This window comes from Scatophagus argus, chromosome 6 (assembly GCF_020382885.2).
Source record: "Scatophagus argus isolate fScaArg1 chromosome 6, fScaArg1.pri, whole genome shotgun sequence".
In the NCBI taxonomy this organism is placed as follows: Eukaryota; Metazoa; Chordata; class Actinopteri; family Scatophagidae; genus Scatophagus; species Scatophagus argus.
In genome coordinates, this window is record NC_058498.1 from 22,777,501 (window position 1) to 22,797,972 (window position 20,472).

Consider the following 20,472-nt stretch of genomic DNA (forward strand, 5'->3'; position numbering starts at 1 on the left):
ATGTGGCGCACCATACTGCCTTTGTGTCTTAGAAAAAGAAGAGTGTGTGGTGTTTCTATTTGTTTTTTTGTTTGTTTGTGCCATTTTTTTTTTGTTATTGTTGCTAAGTAAAGCAAAACAGAACAACCAAAATCTCAAGGCACACACTGACTTGCCTCCGCACGTGCTGTTTCTTGTTCAAATTGTGGTAATTACATTTAGTAAAGTCAGACAGCTCCAGTTATCCAGAGAGAGCCAGCACTAGTTTCTCCTGCATAATTATTGTTTCTCTGCAACTGCAAACTTTGTTGTCACCACCACATAAGACCCACTTCTCAATTCACCCATCTGGATAGAAAAGAGGTGCTTTTCAGCTCTGAGTTGAAGTTTTTTCAAGGGTGTATTAGCAGCATGCAAAACCAAACAACTGGAAAAAGACGCCACTGACTGTTGAAACTGTGGTCTGTCTGACCGGGCCCTAAAGAAGCCATGGCTGTCTGTCCCTGTCTGTGCCAATTCATCTAGTAGATGTTGAGAAATTTGACCTGCTGCTGACGATAGACAAAAATGTAGGGGAACATCAGGGGATCCACACCCTGGGGACCATGTATGTCAGTACAATATTTCATTATATTCCTCCTAATATTGATATTTCATTCCGGAGCAAAGTAGTAGACAATTAGACCAACAGACTAACATTACCTTACTGATGCAGAGCATGTAGCATGGTTAAAAACATAACAGCATCTGTAAGTGAGTCTTTGGTAAGCAACAGGTTTGCATGATCAATCACATTCTTCTGAGTGACAGCATTTCTTTATTAACAGAAGGAGCTGGTGACACAGAGCTTTGCGTCTGGCCCTCCACATTTAGTTCCACTTTGTGTCAGCTTTTATTTTCTCTTCCTCATCTGTCAAATCAAAGCCAAATCTACAGGTTTTTTTTTTTTTTTGGGTTTTTTTTTTTAAACGTAGCAGGGAAGAAACTGTGAGCACATGTATGAGGTGATAATGGGTAGAAGAAGAGAGCAGCACCTGGTTCAGGGTTTTATATGTGATTGTCGTCCACTGACTTCCAAGTTACCAGAACTTCAAAGAGTCCCCTAATCCATGGATGTTATTCACTGTACCTCACTGGGTGTGCATGAAGGGCTATAGATGAACTTATTTCTCAGGCAATCAGAAGCACACTGCTCAAAGCTTTGAAGTTTTTAACAGCCTCTGTCAATCTGCAGGCTGTCTGACCGGCCACACACACTCAAAAGAACCAGTTTTGTACATGGGGCCCATGTTGGAAGAAAGGACAGATACTGCAGTGGGAATCTGTTGTCCTGCAGATGACCTCACCCTGGGCAAATGTGTTGCATGCTGCTACAGAGCTCAGGTGAAAGGTGTACAGTGGAGAGAGAAACTCACTGCCTGTGACTCAGCGGCTTGGAACCCTCATCTGCTGTTCTGGTCTGAACTGTAAACACTTACACCTTCTGTGATTCTTTTCATGTCGGCTGACTTCACATAGCAGGTCTTCAAAGTATTTTGGACAGCACCCATGACGCCTGTAAAAGTATGTCAACATGAAAGCTAATCAATGATGTTCCTGCGTAGATTGGAATGTTATAGCGTTAGTCATACGGTTTGTCTCCATCAAAACTCAACACCCTGTGTTTGTGTCTCTCTGGGAGGCCTCTGTCTCTTTACCCTGCACGCCTGACTGGACAATCTGGCTCCCAGATAGCATCAGGCTGTCTGAGATTAGCGCTCATGAGGGTGCAGTTAAACTTGTAAAAGCTCTGAACTCCTGTCCCGGTGCCTCTGTTCTACACAATGCCACACAGCAATTGTGAGCGTGGCACAATACTGATAGCCTGTCTGCATTGTCACCGTGCCTCTCAAATGTGCCTAAGCCTCGGAGCTTATTGTAGAGGCAGCCACAGATCCTGGTCCAGAAGCGGACGGTGCAGCCTGCCGGTGTTGTTGCCAGGCAGTTTAGCTGTGCAGCGGACAGATAATGGAGTTGCTCAGTGTCCCACAGCCCAACATTTTTGGAAGTGGACAGCTGATAGCTAATCACTGAGGCTGCAGCGTTCTGTCTGCCTTCTGTTTATCAGACACCGTATAACACCTCTGTAATCTGTACGCTAACTATGCCTTGGTTTGTTTCTATTGTCTTCTATCACAATACATGTAGTAAATGCAAGGAGTTATTGAAGATCATGTTGGTTTTTATTGGTGAGGAGATTTATCAGATATAACACATAATGGAAACAGTTGAATGGATTTATGGGTTCGGATTTTTTTGAACGTTTACTCACAGGCTCATATGTATGCTTAGAAATAGCTTTTCAGGTGATATGATCAGGAGTTTTGGTGCCGATTGATGATCGCTGGACGCCGTATTGTCCAATGCCAATCACTGATCAAAGTGTTGTTAGTTTACTATATTATCATATATAGTTATTATTAGTGACAAAGTAAAAACACCAGTAAATGTTAAGGAAATATTTAATTGTGTTTAGTTTGCTCGACTCAAACAGGTTTAAAACAAACAATGAAAAATTCTCAATAAAATGTAAAAAAATAGTCAATAAAAACTAAATAGGATAGATCATTTAGTAAGATGTTTTTTGTTTTGCTTGAACAATATTTAATTTGAAATAGTATAAAACTAAGAATAGTAGCAAATTTGAGAAACTAGAGGCAGAGTTTGGCATTTGTGCTGAACTCTTTGTCGATGAATTTTCTGTGGATCAGATTAATCCGTTAATTGATGTCAGTTCAGTGTCCTTCAACTTTTACTTTATTGCAGTAAATGTAATAGGTAGTTCTGAATGTGCTGATTAATCGATTAGTCATTTGAAAGAAAATGATTGACAACGTACTTAGATCATGACCGTCTGTTGATGAGACTATGCGATACTGTTGTAAGCTCCAGAAAATGCTAGTAAGTGGACTTTGAAGACTATTTGCCTATTAAGTGATGACACTTTTGAGAATTAAAAATGTCAGATGCTGTCAAGTTGAATCTGGTGTCATTAAGTTATTATTTGTTCGGGCAGCAGATCCAAGCACCGTGCAGAAGGCAAATCTCAATGTTGTATTTTCTGCAGATCCTCTCTGTTGGCAGTGTGGGAGCCCACCTGTGTAAAGTCCCTCAGCCACATCAAAGAAATCACTTCAAATGTGTTTTATCAATGCTTTTAGTGTGCCACATGTTTACATTTACCACACAGAAGTACACATGCTGGATGCAGACAGGCACACCACAGCTGAAGGCATTGCATACATTCTTTTGGCCAGAAGGATTTTAAGGGCTTGGTCCACAAATAAGGAATTACAGACCCTGCTGTGACAAATTTTCCCTGCTTGTTTGTGCTTGTTGCACTGGAACTTGACTGAAATCTTGATTTCAAATTTAGATGATATGGCAATTAGGCAATGGCTTAAAATATATTCAGTGTTTTCCTTATGAAGCTGAAGATTTAGCATATCACTGGTGTTCCCAGCAGAAAGAATTGATCATGTTGTAGTAATAGTTTTTGCTTATTAAACATGAAAATCTTAGGATATGTTACGATTTTTTGCTCTCTTGCTGAGACTTGGTTAAAAAATGAGAAAATTGATAACATTCATAGGTTAGCTTAGCTTTTCAGAGTGGAAACAGGGGAAAACATCTCATATGGCGTCTAACGTCCCATAAACCACAACCATTTTGTTGGGTTTTTACAGTTTTGGTTTTGCAGTGATTTAACAAATGAGTTAAAATGTGTTAATTAGTGAGCTTCAGAGCTGCTGGTAGGCAGATTTTTTTAAACCTTTGGACAGGGCTATGCTAGCTGCTTGTGATCTTTGTAGTCAGCTAAGCTAACCAGCTACTGGCTGTAGGTTAGCATACAGATATGAGATTGTCTCTTCATCTCAATCTCAGTTATTTGTGATTATTTTGTGCACCATCAACATTATTGGAGTGAACATATTGAGAGCTGTCAAAACTAGCTATGGCAAAGGGACTTGGGAGATATTCTGAGACATTCTGCATACTGCTTGGCTGTGTGCTCAAGTACTGCTAAAGGACACCTGAAGAGATGACAAAAATTGTCAGGAGCACAAAATTTGCACTGATGAGGCCCATTAAAAGTAGATATAGTCAGAAAGAATGTTATAATTCCTTAAAACCAGCAGGGTTGCTGTGAAGCTGGCCAACACATTTCCCTGAGACAGAGGATTACTTGAAATTCAGCACATTTGAGGCTTCAGACCTCACTGGATCAGACAGCTTCTTAAGAAGAGCTGCACAGCAGAGTCTGTGTGTGCCCACACCACGGGGATGTACCAATTCTGATGCAAGTGTGTGTTCTAAACTCGTTCACCTCTGCTACACTGACTGCTGCAGACGACATGCCACATCTGGCATGTCTGGTCTGCGGGGAAGAGTCTCCACAGACTACTGGTGGAATATGCTGCGGCAGCTTTATTTCACTGATCAGCTTTTTTTGCTTATCCGTCTCACTCATTTATTCATTTATGTTATAGTAAAAGGTGCAACATAAGCTTATACTGAAGAAATGTGTATAGATGAATGCACATTCCTTTGCTCACATTACATTGTGATTGCACAGTGTGGGAGCAAACTAATGTGACAAGATGGAGAAGAAGAGTTTAATATTTTAAAAAAAACCAAAAAACTTTAGACCTTGTTGAGTGAAATTTAATAAAAAAGAATCTTAAGCATTGCTTCTGGAAAATCTACTTGACAACTATAACTGTGACCTTATCTTTAAATATCTTTCAAAATATTACAGTAGTCTGTGTATCAACTATGATCAAGTTGATGTCAAGTTACTAGTCTGCATTAGTGCCACTTTAAAGGCAATGGCCCAACAGCAGACACAATAATGTAGCAGTAAAAGAGAACAAAAACTCAGCTTCTTTTACAGCTCATTACGCCTCTAGTGCCGCCTTCCAAACTTAAAGAGCTCTGCAGGAGCTGCTGGCGTCGCACAGCATCCCTGCAGACGCTGGGGCGTGAGTGACACACCTCTGCCTGTTCCTGTGTCCACTCAAGCTTGGCCAGTGCAGCTGAAGGCTTAAAAAGTTAAAAAGCTGTGTTGACAAGAGAGCCACAAGTGCTAAGTGTGAATTTCCCTGAAACAATGAGTGCACATGTCAAGAAAGCAAAAACTATGAAAGCTGCTTGTAAGCTTCAAATAGTCCCTCAGAAGCAATGTTTCCTGTTTCCTTGGTTGCTGGCCTGTGTGTGTAGATTCTATTTTTAAAACCTCCACCCCATATTTTATCATTTATACTTTAGAGAGTTACTGGTGATACTGCTTCCTGTAGAGGAAGCGGAAGGGAGTGTGTGGGGGGATTAAAGAGATGCATGGTCTTGTCTCACTTCTGTAGTCAGTTCTGTAGTCCATGTTTCATCTCCCTTCCGTTTCAGTGTGTCCCCCTCCTCTGTAATATCCTGCACCAAAGCACAGAGCAAACATTAGCCACACCACATGTCAAAGCGTATTTTTGTCAGTCTCACTGAGTCACTTTCTAGTGTGTTTTCTCTATTTGTTCAAGGAACAAGGAGTGCAAGTTATCAATGCTGAACAATTGTTGGGCACATAGAGAAAATGTTTTTATTGCTTAACAGCACATTTACTGTGTTCTACTGTGACTTTAAGACATGGTGTTCTTGTTGCATGAGAAACTGTTCCTGATTCTTCTAGGAACTTATGTTTGTGCAGAGAATTAATTGCAACTGTGCAGGCTCTCCTCCCAGTAGTTCAGGGAGTGACGTAATGAGCTGGTTAAAGCAAACCATTGTATCCTGGAAGTGGGAATTGTGAAACAGGAGTCCGTTAGGTTGGGCCACAGCTTTTACGCACATTGAGTCAATTCCAGATTAAGTCAACTGTCACTTCTGGTAAGTTGCACAGCCATGGACATCAGACATTTGTGCAGTAACTTCACTTCTTATAATTTCTGCAATGTTGTGCAATGCTGTTCATTCATTAAACAAAGTGCTGCAACTTAAAAAGCAGCTCTGATTATTTTTTTCATTATCTATATTTTTATTAGCCATTCAACTGGATAGAAGATCTTTATTGATCCCACTGTGGGGAAATTCACTTGTCGTGGCAGCTCACAAGAACAGAAAAGAGTGCAAAAAGCAAAAAGTGTGCAAAAACAATTACAAAAAAAATTATAGAGGTAATAAATTAACAATTTACCAGTACAGTAAACACAGTGCAATATACAGCTACAGTGGCTTGTGAAACTATTTGGCCCCCTTGAACTTTGTGACCTTTTGACACATTTCAGGCTTCAAACATAAAGATATAAAATTGTAATTTTTTGTGAAGAAACAACAACAAGTGGGACACAATCATGAAGTGGAACAAAATTTATTGGATATTTTTAACTTTTTTAACAAATAAAAAATGAAAAATTGGGTGTGCAAAATCATTCAGCCCCATTGAGTTAATACTTTGTAGCGCCACCTTTTGCTGCGATTACAGCTGCAAGTCGCTTGGGGTATGTCTCTATCAGTTTTGCACATCGAGAAACTGATATTTGTGCCCATTCCTCCTTGCAAAACAGCTCGAGCTCAGTGAGGTTGGATGGAGAGCGTTTGTGAACAGCAGTTTTCAGTTCTTTCCACAGATTCTCAATTGGATTGAGGTCTGGACTTTGACTTGGCCATTCTAACACCTTGATATGTTTTTTGGTGAACCATTCCATTGTAGCTTTTGCTTTATGTTTTGGATCATTGTCTTGTTGGAAGACAAATCTCCGTCCCAGTCTCAGGTCTTTTGCGGACTCCATCAGGTTTTCTTCCAGAATGGTCCTGTATTTGGCTCCATCCATCTTCCCATCAATTTTAACCATCTTCCCTGTCCCTGCTGAAGAAAAGCAGGCCCAAACCATGATGCTGCCACCACCATGTTTGACAGTGGGGATGGTGTGTTGAGGGTGATGAGCTGTGCTGCTTTTACGCCAAACATAACTTCTTGCATTGTTGCCAAAAAGTTCGATTTTGGTCTCATCTGACCAGAGCACCTTCTTCCACATGTTTGGTGTGTCTCCCAGGTGGCTTGTGGCAAACTTTAAACGACACTTTTTATGGATATCTTTAAGAAATGGCTTCCTTCTTGCCACTCTTCCATAAAGGCCAGATTTGTGCAGTATACGACTGATTGTTGTCCTATGGACAGATTCTCCCACCTCAGCTGTAGACCTCTGCAGTTCATCCAGAGTGATCATGGGCCTCTTGGCTGCATCTCTGATCAGTCTTCTCCTTGTATGAGCTGAAAGTTTAGGGGGACGGCCAGATCTTGGTAGATTTGCAGTGGTCTGATACTCCTTCCATTTCAATATTATTGCTTGCACAGTGCTCCTTGGGATGTTTAAAGCTTGGGAAATCTTTTTGTATCCAAATCCAGCTTTAAACTTCTCCACAACAGTATCTCGGACCTGCCTGGTGTGTTCCTTGTTCTTCATGATGCTCTCTGCGCTTTAAACAGACCTCTGAGACTTTCACAGTGCAGGTGCATTTATACAGAGACTTGATTACACACAGGCGGATTCCATTTATCATCGTTAGTCATTTAGGTCAACATTGAATCATTCAGAGATCCTCACTGAACTTCTGGACAGAGTTTGCTGCACTGAAAGTAAAGGGGCTGAATAATTTTGCACGCCCAATTTTTCGTTTTTTTATTTGTTAAAAAAGTTTAAAATATCCAATAAAGTGTGTTCCACTTCATGATTGTGTCCCACTTGTTGTTGATTCTTCACAAGAAATTACAGTTTTATATCTTTATGTTTGAAGCCTGAAATGTGGAAAAAGGTCACAAAGTTCAAGGGGGCCAAATAGTTTCGCAAGCCACTGTATATACAAGTCCTCATAAGGGAGGAAAAGAGGACTAGACCATTGAATTATACAGTCTAACAGGAGTGGGAATGAAGGACCTGCTGTAGCTCCTTCCTACACTGAGGGTGTAGCAGTCTGCTGCTGAAGGAGCTGTTCAGAGCCTCCACTGTCTGATGCAGAGGGTGAGAGCTTGGCTACCATCCATCTCTCACCCACCTGCTCCAATGGGCAGCCCAGGACAGAGCTGGCCCTCCTAACCAGCTTATTTAGTCTCTTTCTGTCCCGGTCCCCAACAGACCACAGCGTAGTGAACAGCAGAGGCTACCACAGATAAAAAGTCCTTAGGAGAGACCTGCACACTCCAAAGGACCTCAGTCTCCTCAGAAGGTGGAGGCGACTTTGGCCCTTCTTGTACAGGGCATCGGTGTTATGTGACCAGTCCAGTGAATACTTTGGTTTATGACCAAATACTTAAACTAAACATACAGACATCAGCCTCAGCTGTACTCTTTCCTCAGTGCTAATTAACACATTTAGCTGAGTGACAGTGACAAACATCATCTGCTAAACATGTTAGAATTGTTATTGTGATTATTTCATTATGCTGAGCTTAGTCTTCAGGTCAAGTGCCTCACAGAGATGCTAGGAGGATGTTAGAGTTTTGTTATAGATTTAAGTTTGATATATACATGGAAATATTAATCATAAAAGTGCCATTGCGTAAGGGCATTGATGTCAGCGATCAGCTACATCCAAGTATTGGAGCTTTGCTTAATGGGAATATCTTATTCTCCTAGAATCTTGAGCTAGCTCACAACTGCATTGTCTTATCAACTCATTATAGCCATAGCTATTTGCTTTCTTGCCAGTGGTTGCAAAAAACAAATAGATTTAGCTATAGATTTTATATGATGTCACATTCAGTTGGCTAACTTCACAGGACGACTGTTGTGGCTGGTGGTGTAAAATCAAGCTTCCTTCCTTCCCTTCCTTCCTCTCAGTTATGGGGTGCCTCAGGGGTCTATCCCTGGACCCATAATTATTTACATTCTACATAAATAACATTACTCCTACCAATCAGTACTTTAACTTTATCAATTGTATGCTGATGAGACAATTTTTTGTGCCCCTGGATCTACTGAAACCCAGTCAAGTAGTGTGTTAAGGTTTATTTTTAACAAATTTTATACTCTCACTCTGACTTAATGGTAGATATACTGCCTTATTAAAACTCTTCTTTTATAGACCTAGAGAACATATTACTGCATGACGTGTTCCATTAATTTGTTAACATTTATTATCTGATATGTACCAATGACCTTGGCAGAGTTTTTACAAAGGACATGTTGAATGAAATGAATTCCACACAGCTTTCAAGTTAGATTAAAAACTTCAAAATCTTGATGTTTGAATAAAGTTACTAGTTATTAATGTGAAATCAAAATCATATTCAGGTAAACTAAGTAAACTATCTTAGTTGTTGATAGGATAAAATGATTTTGTTGACCACATATTGACAGTGATAACCTCAGCAGTATTAGCAACCTTTGTGTGTCAAAGCTCTTAGTGCTGGTTTTGTTTATGCAAATACTAAGTGCATCACTATATCCCTGATTAATGTAAGTAAGTAAGAACCATTTTTTTCCCTACTCCAGGATTGAGCGCAGCTGTCCAGAGACTGCAATGTCATCAAAAATGCAGAGCTCCAGTAGTATAGCTCAGGCGAAGCGGACAGTGCAGCAGCTAAGGATAGAAGCTGGCATTGAGAGGATAAAGGTACCTTTGTATTCACAGTCATTCATTCCACTCTGAGTGTTCTATTACTTGTATGCCAAGATAGATCAGTGTGTGGACTGATTTCTTCACAGGTGTCCAAGGCTTCATCAGACCTGATGCGCTACTGTGGAGAACATGCCAAGAATGACCCGTTGCTCATGGGGATCCCTGCTTCAGAAAACCCTTTCAAGGACAAGAAGCCTTGCACTGTTTTGTAGGGGAGTGCCTGATTTTTGATTCTTATGTGGAAACAGGCTGATAGTAACACTTTTCACAACTTATCTTAAGGCCAGTGTACCCCCTAACCTTTTCACATGCCTGCTGCAGCTCAAGGAATGTATTGCTCTTTGCCTTGCAGTCAGATTACACCAAAGAACAGGCAAAAGTCTAAAGCTGTGGCCTCAGAAACACAGATGAGTAAATGTTTGTATCAATGTTTAGTGGTGACTTTTGTTTCTCTGCATTATCTGAAAGATGTAGACGGTCACAGAAGGAACTGTGCCATGGACTGGAGAGTTCCTGATCGTCTAATTGTCACAGAGTCCATAAAGAAGTACCCTCATTTATTGGTCCAATTAGAATTAGGCTTTCAGCTTTCACCTCATTCTTTCATCTGGCTTGCTTCAGGAAACAGTTGTTATAGTTTGAGTGCTACGATAAAGAGCCTGCGAGATAATGATTTCCTGTTGGTACATGAGAAAACTGTGCTCTCCATCACATGAGGATAAATGGAAAGGGCAGAGATCCATTGCCTTTCATGCACATTTCCTGCTTTATATTTTGCCATCTAGTCCTAGTCAGAAATGATAAGTTAAAATCTTTCTCATTAAATTGTTTCCAACTCTGTCTTAACATAGACACAACAGTCTAATTGGTTCAGATTGTCCTGACGTGTGTGATTTATCCTTTGCAGAGACAAACTAATTTTTGGATGATGAAAATTTCTTTTGTCAGCGTTAGGATATAGTATAGTTCACTTTTTTGAATAAGTTGTCACTGAATTCTAGTTTTCTGTAATTTTCCTTTGAGCTCTTTGCATTCCTGTTATAATACAGACTTTCAGTAGTTGAATCCAATACGAAGCTAAAGAGAAGTTCCAATACCAGGTGGTGAGTTCTCTTGACAAAACGGTCGAGTCTCTTTTTCTTTTACTCATTTTGTTTGCATTTGCCTTAAAAATGAATGTGAACCGTTCAGTCCAACCGGCTCTAGAAATGAAACATGTACAGATAAAAGTACCAGTATGAACTTTTGATATCACTGTACATGGTGCATGACCCTTTGCCTTTGCATGAGATAATATTTGACTTGTATAAATAAATATTCATTATGAGGCCATCATTGCTGAAAAGAGCATTTAAGACCAATCTGTGCCATCTTATTGGAACTACCTTGTTAATATCAATATTAGACTTTCATTGTCCCAAAATATTTTTATTTGCTAGCAGTTTTCTGTTCTCCTTCTGCAGAGCTGGGGCTTATTTCTGTATTATTCAGGCACTTTGAAACCTGTTAACACCGGATGACTGTTATACTCTTGAGTTTGAAACATTCCCTATTTACAACTGCTCTAAAACTTGTTTTTATTTTTATTATGAGAACGTGTCACTGAAAGTGTGTAGCAATGTCTCTATGTCATTTATGTGTAGGTGCTCATGCAAAACATAAGCAACTAATTTTTGCAATTTTACCAGCCAGGGCCTTAAAAATGAAGTGATCCGGCTTCAACCTCTTGACTACCTTTTAGTCACATAAGTGCTGTTGTCTAATACTGTGAATAAGAAAGGCCTTTAGGTGAAGGGAGCATATTGCACCATAGGCTATTGACTGCATGTATGACATAGTTCAAAATTACTCACATTCAGTAAGTTGCATTAAGATGTATCTCATATGTCCATAAATAATATGCATGTCCATGAGCCACACTGTGTGCTTGCTGTTTAATGTTCAGTGCTGTAAGATTGTACTGATTTGGTCAAAATCTTAACTTTAAATTTCTGTTTTGCAACATTCATTCAGCACGTAAAGCTGAATGTGTTGTATGGATTAATGGTGTATTTGGCTGATTTTTACTAGTGAATATTAATGTGTTTTTATTAGATAAACAGTCACAAAGTTTGTGGTTTCTCACATCTGGAGAGTGTAGGTAACAACCTATGTAATGTATGTGATGTTCTGCCTTTACCTGTTTGTGGTAAATGCAAATAAACTCATGGAAAAGAAGTAATTCGTGTTATTTTTTTAACTAATGTAAAAGAAGAAAACTAAGCCTCATTAAATGCAGGTATTTTGACAGTCTTGGTTGCCAAGCCAGAATATCAGAATCGATGAGTTCATGTTCTGTCAGTTCCAAAAAAAATGATTAAGAGGGCTTTAGTCATCTGACTTTACTATTTTGGTTGACTCTCACTGCTCTCAGTACAGTTTCATCTTGTTGTTTCATGTTAACCTGCACTGATGTGAACAAGGTTCTTGTGGGTTATCTTTCTTAAAGGGTTCATGCGAGTTTAGAGTTTGGTAAGGGTTCATATTTTTGCTTGTGATGCTCAAAGTGCCAAAGAAATACAAGTGAAAAACTCAACAACAATAATCACAAGTGCACAGAAGAAAATGTGCATCTACTTATTGATGAGAGGCTTGTGTTCAGAGTGGGATGTTAACCATATGCTCCTCAGCTGAGCAGTAATGTTAGCTAGCTGAGTTAGATAGCCTTTCGTCCCTAACTAGATGCACATTTCACTCTGCGCTGTGAAAATGAAAGAAAATAGCTTCTACATGAAACTGCTAACAGCAAGGTCTTTAGATGGTCTTGAGTAGCAAATCGTGGTTTCTGGAAAGAGTCATTGCAGTTGAGTTCTTCAAATGCACTTTGAGCAACACAAGTAAAGTGGGGTTTACCTCCATAATATTAAAGAGAAGATACACACCTCTACAGCTGACAAGTCCAAAACTCCACAGCTCACACCAACACAATCTAGATGAATAAACTGTACTAAGAGGAAAAACATGTACTTTTGAGTTTGGAGTGAACTGAACCTTTAAGAGTCCTAACACTTGACTGCTGCGTGAACTGACCAAGAGAGACATATTGAGCATAATCTGCTCTCATTAACACAGTTAGTTGTTAAATAGGTCTGCCAACCAATTGTCGTTTCTCTGCCATTTTCAGACAACTGGTTAAGTGTCTCTGGTATCAGGTCAGGAGTACATAAACATTCTTGTTTGCTCCAATTTCTCATGAAGGTTTGTCTTTGCCCCTGAGTCATGACCAGCCTGTTATGCAATAATCTCTGCTCCTGCGAGGAGGTCTTTCTGTCCTCATTTCTCACTCTCATCAGGTGTGATGTTACATCTCCAATCAGGTCAGGCCATATTTGTTGGCCCACATTGATGTAACCCCCATTTAAGTCAGATGATGGATAGCACAGGCTTTGTAGCAGCGTTGTTTGCAGTGATCGTGTTACCTGTGAGTGCATTGGAGAAGCTAAGGATAGCCAATAATCCAGTATCTCCAGTATCTCATCTGCTTTCAGTAGCCCCCTCCCTGTGTGAAAGGAAGGCTCTGCTTGAGGAAAAGTGGTTCTTTCTTTTAGTGATCAAATTTACTTTCTGGTGTCATTTTACACTCATTATGCTCAGGTATTTGCGGAATTATTGTTTTACGTTCCAAGGAATAATCTCAGGTCTTTACTTCATTGTGTGTCTCATCCAGGGAAGCTGTTTCAGTTCTCCTGATTGTCGACAAAAGAAAAACGGCAGCAAAATCTCACTGTCATTGTCTTACTGTAAGTGTAACTGGAGCATTCTGCCTTAGACTGTGGAAGCGAAGGGGATCCGCTCAGTGGAGTGCAGAACTGCCTGTTACGGCCTCTGTACACATTTTATCACATTTGCAAACTACATCCTGTAAATCCAGTCAATTTAACATGACCACAAACCCGCCAGCAGCTCGGTCACACCCCACACTCCTCCCCAGTCTTCCAGTTAGTCCTGCATTTTGACCCAGTTTTTTTTCCTCCCAATCTGCTGTCCAAAACCTGACAGGACCAAAAGAAAGGATTGCTGTCATCTTGACATCCTGTGGCTGCACACTGACATCTCTGCAGCAGGTCAGCCTCTCTGTGTACGCTTTAATTACAAGTGCTACTATTGTCGTTGGTCAGGGGTGACGAGTCTATTCACAGGGCTATTTTTTGCCATGAAGCTAAAGTACTGTACAGCTCTGGCAATGGAGACCTGAATAGCCCTGACTCATGAATCTATGGTCTTGTGACACTCTGTGTAGCAGGCTTTGTCCCTCCCCATTCTGTAAAAGCACCAATAACTTCTGGGTTTCTCTTTTTGCTGTGTGGAATGGGTCTTCAACTGTTATTTTTTTTTTGTTTGTTTGTTTTTTATACTTCTCACCTCTTAGCTATTTTTAATCCAGTCAGCAGTAAATTTAGCTCTGATTGCGTAGATATAGAAGGCAGTGAATCATGAGCTGTCATGATGATCATGAGTCCCATCCCACACAGATTCATACTACAATGGGAATTCTCCTCCCCTCAGTGTAACTAGATCCTCATTTTGCTAGAGTTCCCATGCAGGAGTAAGGCTAATTTCAAGGAATTGTGTGCCAGCAGCAGATTTAGCCCAGAACAAGTTTCTATTTTAGGCTGGTAATATTTTTGTCTCCATGGTCAAGTAAAAAGGTGGAAATCTTGCTAGCTAGCTGCAGAAAAGGTTAGAAATGTGTTGAGTAAACACTTGCCCAGTGCCATGCCAGCTTTGTATGTGATGTGGGCACGACAGGCATGCACTGTTCCTCAGGACACTGTGTGACAAGCACGCAATAGGAAATCTGGAAATGATGAAGGCAAAACCACCCTGTGAACTGTTGGTTCTTTGTTTATTTCGCTCAACGTAACAAGGCAGAACTCCATGAACTGTGCACAATAAATATAATTCATTAAATTAATAACAAATAAAAACATCAGTTAGTGGACAAGTCTAAACATTGCATTGCCCTCAAAATAATAAAAATAATAATAATAATGAACTGTGAAAACTTTCCCTTTATAGTTATCAAAGTGACTAGTCTTAAATACAATTAAATAAATGCTCCGTTAAAGAAATGCTGGGATTTGGTGGAACTTTCACGAGGAGTTATTCGTGCTCTGACTGGTCCAGTTCTTGGAGTTTTGTCAACTGAAGCACTCTGTCTGCTTTTCCTCCAATGCTGCTCTTGTGCTCACCACCACGTGTGCTTGTCCACTGACATGATTCAGTTTCCTGTAAGGGCGTCTTTCTCGGCAGAGAAAGGCGCAGTCATACGCTGGAAATCCTGGAACCCGGACTGCTGAGTCATGCTTCCTTGGCCTGCAAGTTCACCCTGACCTGGTAAATTTGTTGGAACGTCTGCCTTCCTTGTGCTCTCTTTTTTTCTGTCCTCCAGTCTCTTTCTCTCTCTTCCTCTCTCTGGGGCACTTTCCAAAGGAGTCCAACACAGACACTAACACAGGCCTTGTGCAGTTACTTTTTTCCAAATGCACACAATACATTAATATTCCATGAAGTTTCATCGGTCGGGCAGGTTGATAACAGGCACCCACTGATCCAAACAACGGCTGTCTCTGCAGAATCTGTTCACCTTGCTCAGTGCGGGGTCCTTCCACAGTGACGACTGAGGATTCTGCAGAGGAGGGGACAAAGAAGTTGTTTATTTATGAACTGTGCAAACAAACTGAAATTATTCAGATTGCACAACCACTGCTAGCAACAGCTCCGTGCCAGTATTGACAGTGATCTTGGCAATAAAACTGACACTGGCACAGCAAAGGCAAAACAACTCTCTTTATGGTCTGACGGGAAGTGAGCAATGTACAGCAGTGCAATAGTAAGCAGTCGCGAGTAATGACACTTACAGTAACTAGAATACAGTGCAGGTCCATGGGCTCTCCTCCAGGTTTCACTCCTCCCAGTATTTCTGCCAGACGCCTCATGTTGCTCACCCGAAGGATGTTGATGTCATTTTCACAGCAGAATGCCTGAATTAAAGTGAAGTGAATCTGCAGAGCCACATCCTCCTCCTCGTCTGTGGCTAGTAGACACAACACCACATTGTCTGGATCCCTGCAAGAAACAGTAAGAGAAAAGTGTTAGGAAATGGGACTTACGCTTATCCTACGCAGACGCACTAGAGCTAACGCTACAGTGGTTATCTTAGTATCGACTTACGCATTTAGTGACTTGGCTGCCTCATAGACTCCAACAGTGATGCAACCCTGAGGTAATGCAGAGCTCAGGACCTCTTCCAATGCTTTAGCCACCGATTCCATCCTGAAGAAAGACACATTTATACACATTTATATATGTATACCCAAATTATCCAGTCGAGTTATTCACGAGGATGATAATAGCTAATAATGAAACATTGAAACACAACACGACGCGTATCAAGACATAACATGATGAACCTTTCTGATTACCATAAATGCATATTTGGCCTGAAATGGTGAACGCGTAACGTTAACACTGGCTAAAACAGTATAAAAACGTTAGCATGTACGTTAGCTGACCGTTGCACTTTTATTAGCTGACGTTACATTACATGAAAGCAAAGTTTCGCTAAATGACAGTCAGAGCTGACAGTATGAGAGAAGCTTTACTTGACACAGAAAATGCAATAATGTCCCGGATAAAGTATTTGTCAAAGTTCTTCCACCCAAAAGTTTTCAAAGCGGTGTCGGTCGGGAAGTTAAAATTGAAAACATGTTCCAGCCAAAGTAAAATCAGAGCGAGAAATGTGCAAAAAGTAAAAAAAGAAAACAAGCTGACCTTTCTGAAGAATTATCTCCACTGGTTTCTTCAAAAGTCATATTGCACATCCGAGCGGTTTGGTGTCCTACAATATCCAGAGCGAAATCTGACTGCTTCTGTGCGCCGCTAAGATTCTCACTGTGTGCCCGGCGTATCCAACGTCTTCAGTAGTGAAGCGTCTGTCTCACGGCTTATTTGCATAAACCGGTCCCACAGGTCACATGGACAAACAGCTTTCCTGTTCGTCTTGTCTTTGTGAATGTAGCGACACCTCGTGGCTATGACAGGAAATTGCTAGCGGGAAAAGCAGGAAACGAACCTTTATATTTTTATCACAGAGTAAAGCAGGGTACATGTGAGCACCAGCAGCATACACAAAGACAAATGGCTGAATTCTGTTTAGATGCTTCGGATTCAGTTGAATATAACAGATAAGCCATCGTTAATGTTGTAGTAACACCTGTGCTTTACCTACTATGCAAGTCAAAACGTGTAATGTGAAAAAGACCTTTATGGCACATCTAAATCCAGCTTATTTTGCACTTAGGTAAATAATATGAGCTTATCTGTTACAAGTAAAATTCATGCATTTAAATTTTTTCTTGCATTTATCTACTAGCATCAAAATATACTTTAATTATAATCCAAACATATAGTACACAATATTCTGAAATATGTCTTTCTGCATAACCAGTACTCTTACTTTTGTAATAATGCACTGATGTACACTGTTGTAATGATGCACCCCAGAGCGACACAGGAAATCATTCCTGCCTGTCGCCATAAACTCTGCACTGTGACGGACACACATACTTTTATGTATACAATGTATATATGTACACATGTAAATACCTATATTTTTAGATTTATACTTATCTTGTTTTTTTTATTCTATTTTATATCTTTCACTTTCTTTCTTGGTCGGGAAAACTGCAAGTGCAATGTCTGTACGAAAACACGGTGATAAATAAAGGAATTTTGATTCTGATGTAATGTAATAATGTGGACGTTGCTTAAAGCGGTTTAACTATTATATCTAGTTTATTTTCCGGTTTAGCTTGTGACTATTACCTCGGGAAACAGAAAAATGTTAAAACTTTTTGTTTTATTGACGCTCAGACCTGGGGGCAATGTAGAGTAGCCAATTAGCCTAACGTGCATGTTTTTGGAATTGTGGGACAGGCACAGGGAGAACATACAAACTCCACATAGAAGGGCCCAGACCGGGATTCGAACCTGGAACCCTCTTGCTATGAGGCGACAGTGATAACCACTGCACCACTGTGCCGCCCAGAATTTGTTGGTCATACTTTTTATTATATTATTATTATTATTATTATGATTATTATGATTATGATTACTATTAAATAAACTACCTGACTAAATGTAATTAGTCACTTACCATCATTGGAAACCAAAACAAAAAAACTCAAGAACCGATATAAAATGAAAGCAAAAAACTGACTAATCGAGTGTACCCACAGGTCAGTCAGACGGTGGGAGAGAGTACATTTGCAAACCAGGATGAGTTTTCATCAGTATATAGTGTGTTAGAGCGCCTCTGGTGGAGACATAACCTAACAAAAAACGTTCAGCGTTGAAATCGTCCCCGCTGACATGGGGCCAGTTGTTTTGCGCCGAGAGCTCACAGAGACGCCATGAAAACTGACCGGAGACCAGCTCAAGCAACGGCAGCAACTGTGCATCTTCCCTACCGGCAACGTGGCAAGACTTAACACAAAGTTGTACTTTTTTCTCACGCGTAAACTACAATCCGAGGGCACCGTCAGTCATGTGGAAATGACTCAGAAAATGTTCATAGGATCTTTGTCGTTGTTGTTGTTCGAATGAGCCTGAGGATGGACGTGATTTCCTCTTCTCCAGGTTCGCATCTGTCAGACTCCTCGGGGCGTGCTCCACTGTTTACGGTCAGCTCACTGAGAACTCACAGGCGGGGATATACAGTGCAAACATAACGGACATGACGGGTTGTGCACATTCAGAATCTGAATTGTGTCCACTTTTTTGTTCTCTCTCTGGGATATTTTTACTCTTTCATTAGCACCGCTTCCTGTGCAGTAACAACAGTTCAGGTATTTTGTGAACTGTATCCTCTTGTTATCACGCTCACTTGTTATCAGCTCATGTTGTGACTTTTCTGTGAAATGATGTGGCAGCTGTGGACGTACTTTGACTGCGTCTGGCGTGTGTGAGCTGGAAGAGCCTAAACACAAACTGAACACATTCATTTGTACGGATTTTACTTCGGAATAAGAAATAGGCCTTGCAAAGTTCCTTCTTCCATTTACTCGTCGTAAGTGTTAAAAGTAGGCTGATCTTGTGTGACGGGGCCATCATGGATCACAGAGGTCACGCCCGGCAAGACTCTGTCCGTCAGTCCCACAGAAAGAAAGACAGAGAGGAGTGCTACAGGCATTTTCAGCAGGACAGGGACCAGAGCTACCTACCACCGAACCACAGAGAGAGGGACAGGTATTGGGCTCATGCTGATGCCTACTACCAGACTCATTTCAACAGTCCTCCTGCCAGACCGGACCGGTATTCTTACAGCACGCAGCAGTATGCTTATGGCCATGGTCGCCCAGAACACGGAAGACCCCAGTCCAGGTGTGTATGCTCAGGGCACAATGCATGATGTTCCTTATCGATGCCTATGGTTTGTGTCAAAGTGACCCCCAACTAAATAATGGGAAGAGGTTAATAATAATTTTAGTGTTTGTAATCATGCAGTGCAGGACAATAAAACCAGACATAGCACTGCTTTGGGGACAGCTCAGGGTCAGGTACCTAAACCACTGGGTCAAGTGCTTGACTTCTTGCTGTTTAGCGCATACTGGTACTCACCACACACCTGTCACCATGAAAAGGATTACAGGAAGAGGTGGGAAAGCTGAAGCCACCAGTAAATTTCTTCTTTTAAATTCTGTATGTCAGTGTTTCTGCACATTATGCCTGCTCCAGGGTGTCAAAAATGAATGAATGCATTGGTGAAGCCCTTTATTTCTAGGCATGGTTATGACTATCCAGCACACTGGGACTACAGAGACAGCTATGGATATTATGACTACTACAGAGGACAGCATGAACGACAGGGTACGGTGATAGCCCATGAGACAACTAAGCTCTTTTTTATTATCAGTATACGACACTCAGTGTCTTGGTAAAAAAACAAATAAAATAGTACTTACGTGTTAATCTTATAAAGATACTAATCAGTGGGGTCCGCAAGAGGCCTGGAGGATGGAGCGCCACCCAGACACAGCATACAAGCAGGAACATTCAGGGAGCTCCTACACTGAGGAGTACAGGTGAGCAGCGAGATTCCATTTCTATTAAAGTCATTTCTATTAAAGTTGATTTGATTTGTAAGAGAGAGAGAAGAAAGATGGTGGATTTGAGTTTAAAAAAAAATATATTTTGGAAAGATTATTGTGGATGTGCAGTCTTTGCTATGGTTGTTTGCCTGTTTTGGCACCACTCTGTTCAAAGAAGACTTTTTAATCACATTTTGTTATTTCTACATTTGTGTACTAAAATGTTATGTATCACTGGAATAAGAATAATAATTTTGTCATTTGTATATCTGTATTTCAAAATGAGTGTAAACAAACAGAGTTGATATATCTCTATGAAAATGCAATTTATTGTTGCTTTAACTCTTTCAGGTGTGACCAAGCGAGGGAGAGCTCCCAGCATTACCTCAATGACTTATCCTATTTTCTATCTTTCACTTTCTTTCTTGGTCGGGAAAACTGCAAGTGCAATGTCTGTACGAAAACACGGTGATAAATAAAGGAATTTTGATTCTGATGTAATGTAATAATGTGGACGTTGCTTAAAGCGGTTTAACTATTATATCTAGTTTATTTTCCGGTTTAGCTTGTGACTATTACCTCGGGAAACAGAAAAATGTTAAAACTTTTTGTTTTATTGACGCTCAGACCTGGGGGCAATGTAGAGTAGCCAATTAGCCTAACGTGCATGTTTTTGGAATTGTGGGACAGGCACAGGGAGAACATACAAACTCCACAT

At 40.6% G+C, this 20,472-nt stretch overlaps 2 protein-coding genes across 5 annotated transcripts in view; one reads left to right on the top strand and one right to left on the bottom strand.

The window, feature by feature from the left end:
* Nucleotides 1-11,841, top strand: part of gng12b (guanine nucleotide binding protein (G protein), gamma 12b) — a 30,641-nt gene extending 18,800 nt beyond the window's left edge. For all 4 annotated transcript variants that reach the window (XM_046391895.1, XM_046391898.1, XM_046391897.1 and 1 more), the window contains 2 exons: nucleotides 9,498-9,618; nucleotides 9,711-11,841. In XM_046391895.1, the coding sequence (XP_046247851.1) occupies nucleotides 9,498-9,618; nucleotides 9,711-9,836 (247 nt within the window). In that variant the 3' untranslated portion in view covers nucleotides 9,837-11,841. The remainder of the gene's footprint in view (nucleotides 1-9,497; nucleotides 9,619-9,710) is intronic.
* A 2,649-nt stretch (nucleotides 11,842-14,490) lies between these two features.
* On the bottom strand, nucleotides 14,491-16,610 carry gadd45ab (growth arrest and DNA-damage-inducible, alpha, b). Its single transcript, XM_046392498.1, has 4 exons — nucleotides 16,438-16,610; nucleotides 15,838-15,939; nucleotides 15,525-15,732; nucleotides 14,491-15,292 (listed from the first exon to the last, which is right to left on the bottom strand). Exons 1-4 carry the CDS (start codon nucleotides 16,485-16,487, stop codon nucleotides 15,179-15,181), a joined length of 474 nt encoding a protein of 157 aa, XP_046248454.1. The 5' UTR covers nucleotides 16,488-16,610; the 3' UTR covers nucleotides 14,491-15,178.
* Nucleotides 16,611-20,472: the final 3,862 nt, after the last annotated feature.